This window comes from Camelus bactrianus, chromosome 3 (genome assembly GCF_048773025.1).
Source record: "Camelus bactrianus isolate YW-2024 breed Bactrian camel chromosome 3, ASM4877302v1, whole genome shotgun sequence".
Lineage (NCBI taxonomy): Eukaryota > Metazoa > Chordata > Mammalia > Artiodactyla > Camelidae > Camelus > Camelus bactrianus.
Genome location: NC_133541.1, coordinates 11,902,748 through 11,916,610, shown reverse-complemented (window position 1 = coordinate 11,916,610; position 13,863 = coordinate 11,902,748). Strand labels below are relative to the sequence as shown.

The following is a 13,863-nucleotide window of genomic DNA, read 5'->3' as shown; positions in this document are numbered from 1 at the left end:
TCTCTTTTCCCTTCCTAAACAAGATAACAGCATGTCTAAGGCAATCAGCAGTAACCTCAAGCTACTTAAACTGGCCAGTTCTGGTCACAAATTGCTATAAAATTGTGGTGGCACCTACTAACGCCATTCTCCTCACACAGCTGGTACAAGTCCTAACATCTCTAATATTTAACAACAGTTCCAAACTGATTTGTTGCAACGCAAAACTTCCCTCCCCACTAAAGACACCTGATTTTAATTAACCCTGCAGAATTTAAGGCTTTAGTAAAAGATTCATGATAAACTTGTCAAGACTGGTTTTATTTCTTTGATTAGTTGAAACAGAAATAGTTTGACAGTAACTTGGAGAGAATTGCCATCCATTAATATATTTTGCATTAAATGCTTAAAAAAAGAATGAATACAAATAAAAACCATGACTCCTAAACCTTCTACTCTCCTTTACCTGCCCATCTCCATGAGCTCATTAACAGGAGAAGAAAGTGGAATAAGGTTCAGAAACAATAGAGGAGATGGAGGAGGAAGGGCCCTCATCACAGATCCAAACTTTAAAATAAAACACTGACAAATGTGCAGGACTCACTGTTTTTAATTAAGCCTTTCTTACTGATGCCTCTAATATTTATAACTAGAGTCTTTTCATTAGTATCTTAACTTTAAAATCCACCTGGAAACTAGTCAGGAGTTCACGAAACTAGCAAGAATCCAAATTATGCAGTTTGTCAGTAAGTGATTAGAAAAGAGCAAATGCTACTTTGAAAACCGTGTATTATAAGCCAGGAGGGTTTTTCTTCCCCTTTCATCCTTTTTTTCCCACCAAGTTTTTCCAACAATCTAAAGCACTTCCTTCTTTTCATGAACTTCTTACTCTTCTATTAACCTTCCAAATGCACTTTGAATTAGATTTACTTTCACAAAATCATCAAATAGTGTTTAATAGGGACCAGGAAACACTAGTGGACAGAAAGTAAGATAAGATTAGCAGAAACACCACAGGAAGCTGCATCCTAAATACGTAACAGTCCCACATGCTGAAAGGACACACAAAACATGTAAAAGCCGCTAGCAGTATTTTAAAATAAAATGTGTCCCAGAGGAGACATCAGATCAGCATAGTATGCCTGTTGAAGAAAGATGAAAATTTATCAAGGGAAACACATCCAGGAAGACACTCCAAAAGCACGTGACAATCTACAGATTGACTTCCGGCTAAAATACAGCAGAAAACTTCTGCAAACCTTAATTTTATAATAAGTGAACTCGTGCTAAAAAGGTGTAACACCCCACGGCTGTTCTGTTCGTGTAGGAGGGAGCCCCTGAGGAAACAGCCAAAAAAGCCCTAGAGCAGACCCTCTACACGCAGAGAGGCCAGGTAAGTGTCCCAAAGCCCAGGAGACTGGCCCAGAGACTGTCCCCACTGCAGCAGGGCCGGGGCCCCAAGGGCCAGACTCTACAGTTAAGCAGAGGACCGGTGGAGGCTTTCAAGGTCCATAACATGGGTTCTAGGAAACTCCAAGGACCAGAGCACAAGAAACAGAGGTAAGGAGTTCAGGACATATGACCACATATGACCACAATGCCACCACTTCTGCTGAAAAATCAGGTTTTTTTTACTTAACTGATTAGAACAAAACAGCCGAATATTTGTTGGAAGACAGCCACAAACATATGTTAATCATCAACGCTGATTGATGAAGGAAAGCCTGGGCACTAATTCCGCAGGAAAATGCTACAAGAATAAAGCAGTTAAAAATCCTTCGAGATGCCAATACTTTTATTTTAGTACTTCAGACTCCTGACATTTTATCAAGTTGAAAGGAACAATAAAGATTAGAAAATTAAACTTTACCTGAAAGGTATGCAACTTTTTCCTTTAAAATTGGCAAAACATCCATAGCTTTCATTTCATCGTTTTTTCGAAACCCTGAAATACATAAGAAAAAAATAAAATTACTAGGTTGCTTGGGTGTCATTTAGTTTCTCACACGTTCTATCCAATGCCAACACAGTAGCTTTCTTCACATGCATTACATCGACTTTAGAAATATCATCATTTGAACACATTTCAATTCTATGAAGAGAAGTCTCTGATCACAAGATTACCTTCTATTTTAACGTGGAAGAATGACTTGCCTGCTGACCCAGAGGCTCCCATACCAAGCAGGCTCTTGGTCAATTCGAGCTTTAAATAAAGGTTCAGTCCCAAAAAGACAGGATATGAAATCAGTCCAGATCGTTTCAAAACTCTCCACTTTAATTTCATAGATTAACATAAACACTGGCAAATAAAGCAGCAACATGGTTTTTCTAAAAACTGTGATTCATGGCACATGAAAACCTCTAGGCGGAGCTCAAAGCCTCATGATGTCAGACTTCTGAACCCAGTTAAAAATAAACAGTGTCGGGGGAAGAGCAGGGATTATAAATAGCTGGGGTCTGGCCCCAGCTCCCTCTTGGCTCTGTCCTTCCAGGCTTTCTGGGTCATGCACCCCTGGAGGACTGTCACTGGCTAATGTGGTAAGATGGCCTGGTGTCCACCTGCTTCACAGTGTGGCCAAGGTCCCTCTTCTCACATCCAACCAACTCTCCCCATGTCCCCAATGTCCCCAAGGTCACAGAAGGCCAAGTGGAGTTACTGTGGCAAGGAAGCATGCCTCGGGCAATTTAGGCCAAGCCAACAGCCATCTAAGCAGAAGGAATTCTGGCAGCTCAAACATGCCCGGCCAGGCTCTCCAGGGCGAATGCCCACATGGGAGTTTGGGGTTATACAGTCTCAGGATTTTTCTCTTGGAGGTCTCTAGCAGAGGTAATCCAGGTTCAGGATGTTGGTCATCCCATCAAAACCAGTAATTATCATTAATGCAAGAGCAATCTCTAGAAAAAAATTACAGACTACTGCCCCATTCCTGTTTTCCTATGTGTTTTTGCCAAAATAATACAAGGAAAAGTATCCAAAACATTAACATGGTAACATAACCAATGCAAGAGGTAGAGATGGAATTAGCAAGAAAGAAAAGCGTGCTCAGTAAATGAAGGGGCTTCCACTGCTGTATGACTGAGCAGTTCCCGGGGAACAGTCCTCCCGCAGATGAAACCTGTAAAAAAAACACGACTGTCCCCAGGCACGGGAGAGTGACCAAAATCAGGGAGCGATACCAGGAGAAAGGAAATGACCCCGTAAAGGTTTTCAGCCTGAGAGCAGGGCCCAACCGAAGCCACCCAGAGCTGCTGAAACAAGTCAGGACACGGCTCGGGGCGACCCCAGCAGCAGAAATCGTGGGAAGGGGAAGGGGAAGGGGAGCCCCACGTTCCGTGTAGAAACTTGGCCCAAACCTCTGGCTGTCCCCTGAGCCCCGTGTGTTCAGGGCAAGCTCCAAGCAGCCCCAACTCCAGGAAAGACAAGGACCTGACCCAAGGATGGAGCGACTGCTCGCCCACTGCGGAAGAGCAGGCCGGGTGGCTGGCGTCCAGCCTGCTGAAACAAGCACGCAAACAGCAAGGAAACCAGCACCTTCTGGAGGAATCCAACAGAATCTAGTCGCTACAACACACCGTTCACAGAGCCAAAGAGCAGATTAATAACAATCCTGTCCACACTTACAGACTTCTTACACATATGTGAAGAACCCAGTTTAACGGCATGCAGCCATGATACTGACGATCACCAGAGACTCTAAGCAAAGATGACGCCAAACACACCCTGACGACAACCCTGAGGTCCGGGGGCTCAGTGGCACCACCCAGCTGGTTGTGAAAAGGCTCAACACAGAACCCAGGCCTCCAGGGCCGTTTTGCTTTCCACTATATCACACTTTGTGCTGGCGACCCACCAAGCTTTTAAAACAGAGCCTATTTATAAAAGGCAAAAACAAGAGCCAAAGGTTCTGCAATTTCATCCTTAAGGTTCCTTCAAAATTCTTGAATGGATGCGACGTAGTCTCAGCAATTCATTGGCAGTCATTGGGTAACGCGCGGAATGTGACCACGAAGACTGATCACATCCCAATTCCAAGTCAGATGGACGGAGAGGGCAGCGGGGCAAACGCAAAGAGGAAGTAGGCACCACTGCGGCCCTCGAGGAGACAAGCTCATAAATACCTAGAGAGCCAGGCACAGCATGGCAAGTTCCAAGGCAGCACGAAGTGCTCTCTCGGAGCCAGGCAGGGAGGAGGCGGATCACGTGATGGCAACACTAAGAAGGAGTAAGCCGTGGCTATGGGTCCTGATCTACTGAGATTTGAAAAGAGGATCTCCTTCCACTGCTACCAGGCAAGAAAACCATGCTTACGAGCACTCCCTCACAGCCTCTGCCTGCAGGTGGCCGGGCCGGGACACCGCAGAGCCTCACAGAAGTGCCCCCACAACCACAGTCCTGGGCTCCACGCTCTACAACTCTCAGCAAGGAGAACAGCCCAGTTCCAGGGCCGGGACCTCAGAAGAGGCCCGTGTGACTCACGCAACTCCACAGCGTTCTCGGTAACTCCTGCCGACTCTAATCCATACCTATTCACTAATTCCCCTGATTCAGTGAGCGATGCAAGTCAGAGCTGCTGAGTTCCAGGCCCCTCCACAGGAAGAGCATCATACGGACATGGTAACAATGCGAAGAAAACAAAACTTAACAATGAAAATCTTGACCTCCTATGTCTCACTATCAGCCACAGCCTAACTTCCGTGTATCTTTAGTTTCTTAAACCTGTAGTTACTCTAGCCTCTTAGTTCCTGAATTGCTCCACTAAGTAAGACTCATAGTTTTCCTAGAGGAAAAAAGCACATGCATGAATCAGTGGCTAAACTGGTGCTGAAACTTGTAAAGTGATATATGTATGTGTATGAACAGAGTCTAGAATATAAATTCTAAACAATTCTACCACAATAATTTTGTTGACTATGCCACAGAGAGAGATGTTAATTTCATTAAAATTGACAACTGAAACTTCTAAAACAGAAAAGAAAATTGGAGGGGGAAAAAAAGCAGATATATAAAACTAACCACACAAAAAAACTGAGTTTGTGGCTATTATTAGGCAATCACCTAAGTATCATTTTTAATCTGGTTTCCATTTTTAAAAACACACCCACTAGGCAGAAGACCGAGGAAGCCTGTACACACATTAAAGCCAAATTAAAAATATCACGTAACTCTCAGTAAAAAGCAGGAAGAAACTCAGCCGTGAAATGTCCTCAGATCATAAAGGCAGATTCTGTTCCATGCCCTGAAGAGCTATTTATGAAAACGGAGTATATGACTACAAAAAAAGAATTACAAATAGATGGCTTCTGTGCTAGACCAGTGATTTTAGATTACACTGCAGATAGGACAACTCTTCCTGTGCTCTTTCCTCATACATTAAAGGGTCTAGCTGTGCCTCCTAAACTTTCGGAACAAAAGGATACATTCAGCAACTCCCCTGGAAGCACACGCCTGTCCTCTCGCGCCCATGGAGAGGGAAAGGACTGGCAGATGTCATCTTAGAGTGACACTTCTGAGACCCCATGTCATGTCTTTGGCCACAGACCAGGAGTCAGCACTTTACTTCTAAGTGCCACCAAACTTAACAGGTGGCACAGAGAGAGAATTTCAGGCAAAATTAGGAGAGAAAGGCCAAAAAACCAGAGCAATGTGAAAGGTGATAACTAACAAAGAGGTAAATGTCCCAAGTCAGAGGACATTTGGCTGTACCCATTTCATAAATTACACACTTTCAAAATTACATAGCTCCTATACTGAAGTGGTGGGGAGAGGCTGGAGACTTGTTACAATGTAAAGCACATTTCGCCATCTGAGATAAGAAGCTAATGTGAATTTTAATGACATTCTAGCTTCAGGGAACAGTGAACACAGCACAGGATGCAGTCGGCTGAGGCTCATCCGGGCTCGCAGGTGCAGAGGGTGTGTCCCCGTGGAGTCCTAAAGGGAAGGCAACAACTGCTCTTTAAACCAAATCTGAAAGAAACTGACCGGAATGGTCACACAATAACGTTTGCCATTACTCTCAGATCTTGATACTAATTTCTGTTGAATGCTATTGGAGAAAAAGGGGTTGGGTTAAAAATCAGATTTTATCATTGTTAATATAAATGTGCAGTTAACTGTTGATGATTTTCTTTCCTCTTTCCTCGTTTCAGTCAACACAAGTAACGCTTTTTCCTAAAACAATCAAAGTGGAATATTTAGAGGTTTTAGCATATTCATTTAAAAATACCTTAACCCCCAAGGTTCAGCATGCTATGACTTGCCAAAATTGATTCTGTTATCACCTTTCAAATTGCTGTCTGGTTCAGCAGCATGTCAACCTGAGATACATTTTAACCCCCTGCTTCCAAATCACTCAGGCTTCTTAAAGTGATTCGCATTATGTTGCCCATCAAGAGGATAGTTTTTCTAAATCTGCCTGTGAGCCGGAAGACGGGTCTGTTTTGTTCCCTGCTGTGTCCCGGATGCCTGGGACAGAGCTGGATAAAGGGTGGTCAATAAAGCTGGGTTGGCTGGATGAATGAATGAACAAACTAACAAATGAACAGACTTCTCTAGCTTCTTGCCCCAAACCCCCATGCAAGCACCTCAGTGTTCCTTAGCACTTTCTGTTTCAGGTTTGTGGACCATAAGCTCAGCATTGTTCAGATGGCCTATGGTATGATTTATATTTATAACAAGGAAAATTAACCTCTCTGCCCTAGGAGGAAATATGCCACAAGTTAGTCAACAATGGAAAATTCTTCAGTTGAATCAATGCTCTGAAACTTCAACTATCTGGTCAAATCAATTTTTCATTTTTTACCCTGCAACTTCTACAACGTGGTGCTGTACTGATGTTGTTGACAAATACCTTTTGAAGCGAGTCACTGCTAACCAGAATGCTCATGCACTTGCTCACTTCCTTGGTATCAGATTTTTTTTTAAAACAACAAACAGAAAAAGAACAACCATCTCCCAAGTTTTTTTTTTTTTAAAGAAAGAAAAAAGCACCACAGAAATATTTTTACAATGAGCAATAAGCTTTTATGCAGCACATTATCGCCAAAGGATTTTTTACCTAACTAGCTTGAAAAGAAATTAAGATGAAATAAACCAAATCAGTTTTTAAATGAATCAAAATTTTAAAACTCTAAACTAAAACACAGGTTAGTTTTTTTTCCCAATACTTCTCCCAAGACTACAGGCAGATACTAGTAATTTCAAATTTTACATAATCCTAAAGTTAAATGAGTTAATTTATGAAAAAGTAAATACAGTGTTAGAAAAATGGAAAGTTATTTCTTCACCATTTGAGCCAAACCAAATGAACTGGCACCTTTTTCTGAACAGTTGGCCTCACCTCCTGCATTGGGATTTGTCCTTACAAGACAATCTACAAAACTGCTGCTCATCCGTTTTCAGAGGGCTCATTTGCCTGCCAGCTATTTACTTTAGTATTTACTAAACAGGAAAATTGAAAGTGGGAAGAGACTCAAAAAAATTCCTATCCTTATAAAAAATACAGGTTGCAGCAGTAATAAAAAAGTGTTAATAAACAAAGCAGCATTTTGAAAGAACAAAGAAAACGTTACATAGTAAACTGGAGGGTTACTATTAGTACCGAATCTTGTTGGTAATTACTGAATTTTACTCATTAGTTTATTCAGGGGAAGCGCGCGCGCAAGCACGCGCGCACACGCACCCCTGAGCACAAAGAGCAGGGTGATCAATCTCTGCATCAGCGGCACCGCGCATGTGCCCGGGCAGATGGAGGTGACGTCACCCCTTCCAGGCAGGCCGTCCGCAGTTCCGACTCCCGGACCTCTCCGCAGTGCCTGCAGGATTAGTCACGAATCACAGGGAGCGGCGGTGCGCGGCGGCACAATGTTTGCGCTAACAAGGGTTTCAGTTGGGCAAGCATTCAGACCAGTGTTGCGTGGGAAGGAAGCATTTTCTCCAGCCTGGATCCGCTATGGAAATGTTTAAGGGGGGAAAGATACAAAGTTATAAATCAAATGGTGTAAGCGTCTTTTTTACTAATAAATCAAAACAAAATGCAATGCTTATATTATTTTTACGTGAATATATAACTACAGTCCACACATATAAAATGATTATAAGCAGCATATAAAGTGAATTAACTACTTATATCAAGAATATGGACATGTTCACAGGCCACCACACAGGAACATGGACCAGGTTTCATAGTGCTGCATTGTAATTTTTACTTATAACATTTATGGTTCTAATAACTGTCAGACTGGCTGATTTATTCCTTCACATAATTTTAGAAGCAATAGCCTGTAACATCATACCTTTGAGGAAGAAAAAAACTTAAGTTTGATTGATTCAAGGGAGTATAAGGGTATTTCAACTTAAGATAGCTCTGGCTTTTAATGTCTTGAGCACAAAACATAGAGGACAAACCAAAACAACAACAAAAACCATAACAAAATATTTTTAAACTAGTACATACATTTTACTATAAATTAAACAATCCGTAGAATTTTTAACGTGATGATTTAATTACATGGTAAGTGCGTTAGAAGTTCATTAAAAAGCATAACTAATACACCAATGAATGGAAATAGTCAAAAAAGTAAGAGTAGTGTTATAAACAAGTGTTCTACCTTCTTACAATCTCATAAATCAAAAAAGAACCATGTGCCCAGATGTGCTATTCATCTTTGCATCCCCAGGGACCAGCACAGAGCCAAGCACAGAGAAACCTTATCCTCATGTTTGCCTAATACCAAAAGAAAGAACATGTCTGTCTGTCCGTCCATGTACCATAGCCATCCACAGAAGATCCCACTGGGGTAAGCTCACCCCAGCTGTACCCTGGGACCTAATCCCTCAACACACACACACACACACACACACACACACACACACACACACACACACACACACACACTTGCATACACATGTGTACTGAGACTCCAAATAAGATTTGCTTTATATACGTAGCCTCTCAGGAAAGCTGTTTAAGAACTTAGTTTGTAGCAAATGAATAACAATGATACAACTGCCACAGCTGTACCAATGGTATGATTTATATCAAATCAACCAAGATTGACTGCTAAAAGAAACCTTGTTTAATCATCGCATCAAACATTGCATATGTGGGAGTACCCTTACCATCTATCAAATAAGAATAGAAAAAATTCTAATACTTGCAATTTTTTTAAATGGACATCACAATAAATTCTACAAAAGGCTTTGGAAAATAAAGCTATATTTTAACTCTACTCCTTTTCCTTTATATAAACATCTTTTTGACTATTACATACAGAAAGCCTTTCAGTTACAGAGAAGTGGTACAAACTTATTTAAAACTAATCTCAGTGTACACTGATATGCCCTGATTTGGGGATGACTTGAACATCAAGTATAACCTAAGGTCCCTGTTGAATCCAGTGTTTGGCAAAGCAACGCTGAGTGGTGAGTTTTGTGGAACAGACAAATCGTATGGAAAAACAAGGGCCAGAGGGATCAAAATAGGAGATATCCTATCAGATGCAGGATTCACGCGGGGAAATGAGTATGGCAGGTCTTGGCTGGGAAGCAGGAGGCTGTCGTCACTGGAATAAAGAGGGGTCATCAAACAGTGGGCACCTGCATGCCTGCAGTACAGCCTTCTCCACCAAAATGTCTAACCCTAAACTCACCTTCATCCCCCAGACCAGCACAGTACCTGGCCCCACAAACCATCCCCCCACAGCCAAATCAGGGACCCAGGCTTCTCCCTCCCCCATCCTCCCTTGCACTCCCGCAGACTCTGTGACTTAGAGCACCATGTCCACGGGCCGGCATCTCCTTCGTGTGTGTTCCTCCAGCATCTCCTAACGAATGTTCATGACTCACTCTGATCCATTTCGCCACTCTCCCCAAAACACCATCACATAATTTCACTCCCCAAAATTTGCCAATGGCTTCTCAGTGCCATTGAATAAGCCCAAACTCCCTGACATGAATGAAGTCCTCAAGGTCTGATATCCACTTACCCCTGCAGCCTCACTGGTTCCCATTCATTATCCTCCCCGCACCCATTCCAGGAGTTCTGATCACCTGCACGTAACACAGGCCCTCATGGCTGAACCTCCACACACACTGCTCCCCACCCAGCCTAACACACCCCCACACCTCCCCACACACTCACTCGGGCACACACACTCTTCACCCTCCCATCTCCTCCTGAGAAACTCAGACCAGACCCGCCCCATCTGTGGAAACTTGCTGACCCCCTGTAACTGAGGACCTTGTGGAGCCTTCCCAGGACAGATCCCTCCCCTACATCCTCTGCTGCAGCTCCTCTCTGAAGTACCCAGATCATAGTATCTCATGTAAATCGCCTGAGTTTTTTAGATGCTAAAAACCACCACCAATAGGAAGAAATTAACCACTTGATGATCCGCTGCACATGGCCCCCAGATCTTCTGGTGCCTAGGGGTTGATACTGTTGACCTCCCTGCTCCCTCAACATCAACTAATCAGAGAATTGTACACGAGCTGATCACGTAAGTTACCTGGGACCCACCCCTCTTAACTGGCCTTTAAATATGCTTTGCTGAAACCCTTCAGGAAGTTCGGGGTCTTCTTGGGCAGGAGCCATCCAGTCCTCTTGGCTCCGTTCTGCAATAAACCTTCCTCTGCTCCAAACTCTGATGTTTCAGTTTGTTTGGCCTCATGGTGAGTCGGGCAGAGGAACTTGCCTTTGGTAACACCCCCACTGCTGATCAGCTCCCCGACCCTGCACTCCCACAGCACTCAGAACCCTCCTCCCACACCACTCAGTACGTATCTAAGCCCGAGGCCACCCAGGAAGGTCAGCTCCTTGGGAAGGGGCAGTCCTGCCCCTCACTGCCTCGCAGAGTGGGCGGCGCAGTCAGGGCTCCAGCCCCCGCTGCGGAGCCCCAGAGGTTCAGGGCGCATCAGTTGGAAAGTGTAAGTGGCAGCTGTCTGTCTGCGGTGCTGAGCCAAGTGTCCGGCTCGTCCCAGACAGCCAGCAGCAGCTCCAAAGCCATCACCCTGCACCCAACACTTAATCTGAGGAGGCTACGCTGAGGCATGAGTTCTTCGTCTAGTACATAAAATTACATTCACATATTCTTGGTCTACATCTTTAAGTAGGGGAAGTTTTACTTTGGGAATTTTACAATGTAATTAAAAAGTTGTTTTCTGCTCCAGCCACAAAAATAAAAAATTAATTATGAAAAGCTTCTCTGATGGGAGGAGCACTGAATGGCTTTTCGTTCCATAGACCATACATACACTGGCCCCTAGACAGTTAAGATATATCTAAGGAAAAATTTCAGTGACCCCAGATTCTTTTATCTTCACATACATAGAAAAGCACTAAAGTCATTAACTTGAGATGCCTGTCCTCTGTGATTAGCAGTCACCTTTTTATTCCTGACTACATGTTTTTCCCAGCAAAAAAGCTCATATATATCCTTATATGTGATATATATATATACACAGATCTCCATATCCGTATCTACCCTTATCTCTTGGGAACAGTTCCTCAGAGCAACCTGAGACAGTCTCCTGGGCTACCGTCCTCAGTCAAGTCTCTGAATAAAACGGAAACTCATTGCTCTCACTTTGTGTGTTTTTCATCAGTCGGCACCACATCTTCAACCACCAAAAGGAAAGCAGGAGTCTAGAAAAGCGGTTTCTAAGTAGGAAACACAGGCCTATAGCCCTGCGTCTTTGCATTTGGGAGGGTCTTCACCCAAGAATTCAGAGTTACATCAAAGTGCTTTGATTATTAGATTTTGTGAACAGAGTAGACACGAGGGAAACAGCAAGCCAAGGAAACAGCACACAACTCAAAACAGAACCTTCCTTCTCCTGTATGCAGCCTGAGCTGGCGTCTCACATCCTCAGTCGTGCAGGCCACAGGCAGCCCGACAGAGCCCACATCAACACTCCAGGGACAGTGCTTCTCGCCACATTAATGAAGTGCAAGCTAGGCCTCTGTGAGTGTCACACACCACACACAGCAACATCCCAGAGCACCTGCAGTATGTCACCACAACCTGCTTCGTTAGCAACCAGGAGCAGCAAGGGTACAGAACAGCAACAAGCAGGGAGGGCAGGCCAAAGCCTTCCAGCCAGTCCGCACATTAAAGTAAGAGAGCGGGACTCAATCCCCAGCCTGAACCGAGATTTGGGTTTACAGTTTGGTTTATTCCAGCTTTTCTCCATTTCGCTCACCCCAGCCTTCTCTCTGCCCACCCCGAATGCTAGGGCTCTGCTTCTGAACACTTCCCTCCGGGCGCAGCCGCAGACGCCTACCAGTCACTCCTACCTTCAGGACACCGTGTCAATTAGGTTTCCATCCATGGAAAAAAAAGTAAACCAATGTTGAATATCTTAATAAGCTACCAATTAACTTGAGTGTCCCGTGATTATATCTAAGTGAAAATACTGTACAGATCTTCCTCGACTTACAACGGGGCTACGTGCCAATAAACCCATCATAAAAATTGAAAATATTTTAAGTTGAAAACACACTTAATACACCTAACCTAGCGAACAGTGTAGCTTAGCCCAGCCAACCTAAAACGTGCTCAAAATACTTACACTGGCCTACGGTTGGGCAGAATCACCTAACACAAGGCCAGTTTTACAATACGGTGTTGACTAGCTTGTGTAATTCACTGAATGCTGCACTGCAAGTGAGAAGCAGATGGCCGTCTGGGTACACAGTGGTTGTAAGTGTCCTGGCTGTCTACCTTTGTGACGGCGCAGCTGACTGGGAGCCGTGGTGCTGACCAGCGTCACCAGAGTGTCTGCCACACATCACTAACCCGGGAAAAGATCAAAATTCAAAATTAGAAGTACGGTTCTACTGAATGTGCACGCGCACACGCGCACACACACACACACACACACACACACACACACACACACACACACATATAAAATAAAGTTTCTGCTAAAGCACTCAGCAAAATTAAGCTACAGTATATCCATTTCTGCTTCAAAAATCTTCAGTTAATTCATTTACCCTTGTTAACATATCATATAAGGCAAATGCCACAAAGAAATAGAATTTTTAATGGAAAGACTGAATAGAGTTATTCCCATTTGGATTTAATTCCAAAATAAACCCACTGGAAAGATCTATCTTTAATAACATCAAAGAATTTGGCAGAATTTTCTATCAGCCAGTTCTCTGATGAAGCTTAGAACTGTGTTTTCCATCACTTGGCATTCATAAAGGACGTATTTACACACAATGCTCTCTTAAGCCCTAGAGATGTTCCCGCTAAATGACATGTCCCTGACTTTAAGTTTATAATCTAAAACAAAATAAGACATGCATTAGACCAAATAGTAGCCTTCACAATCTGTACATAACAAGCAAAGTCTGATGGACAAATGAATATGCCTTGCAAATGCAGGTAATGTTGTTTATAAGAGAGATGTAAATGCTACTGTGATTAATTACACAAATCCATCTAAAAGTGTTACTTTTGTCACTGAAATTTTTATCAATCCCTGGCACTAAAACTAACTCCTCCATAGAAAGGGGTGCTCCAGACTATTGTGAGGAAGTTGGAAGCCCTTGCTGTAGGCAATTAAAACCACAAAGCACAGAAGTGAATAATAATATGTTCAGAGAGAAAATACTGTGATTGCTTTGATCATCAGAAGCCCACTTTATAGCTTATATATGTAACCGCTTTGCCTCCGTTACTGAACTAACCTACTCTGCCTTGACAATTTCCTTCATCTGTTTCTGAATGTTACCAGAAATACATCTAAAATACACTGTGACACATCTGATGCTTGAGGACACAAACAGGAGCGAGCTAAGTCCTGTCCTTCAGATGTTCACTGACCAGTCGAGGACACAGAGCCTGGAACAGGATAAGAAATCCAGGAGGAGC

General features: G+C 43.4%; 1 protein-coding gene across 4 annotated transcripts in view; it reads right to left on the bottom strand.

Annotated features, from left to right (window-relative positions):
- Positions 1-13,863, bottom strand: part of TRIO (trio Rho guanine nucleotide exchange factor) — a 332,063-nt gene that overhangs the window by 216,702 nt on the left and 101,498 nt on the right. For all 4 annotated transcript variants that reach the window (XM_074356326.1, XM_074356339.1, XM_074356335.1 and 1 more), the window contains exon 2: positions 1,850-1,924. In XM_074356326.1, the coding sequence (XP_074212427.1) occupies positions 1,850-1,924 (75 nt within the window). The remainder of the gene's footprint in view (positions 1-1,849; positions 1,925-13,863) is intronic.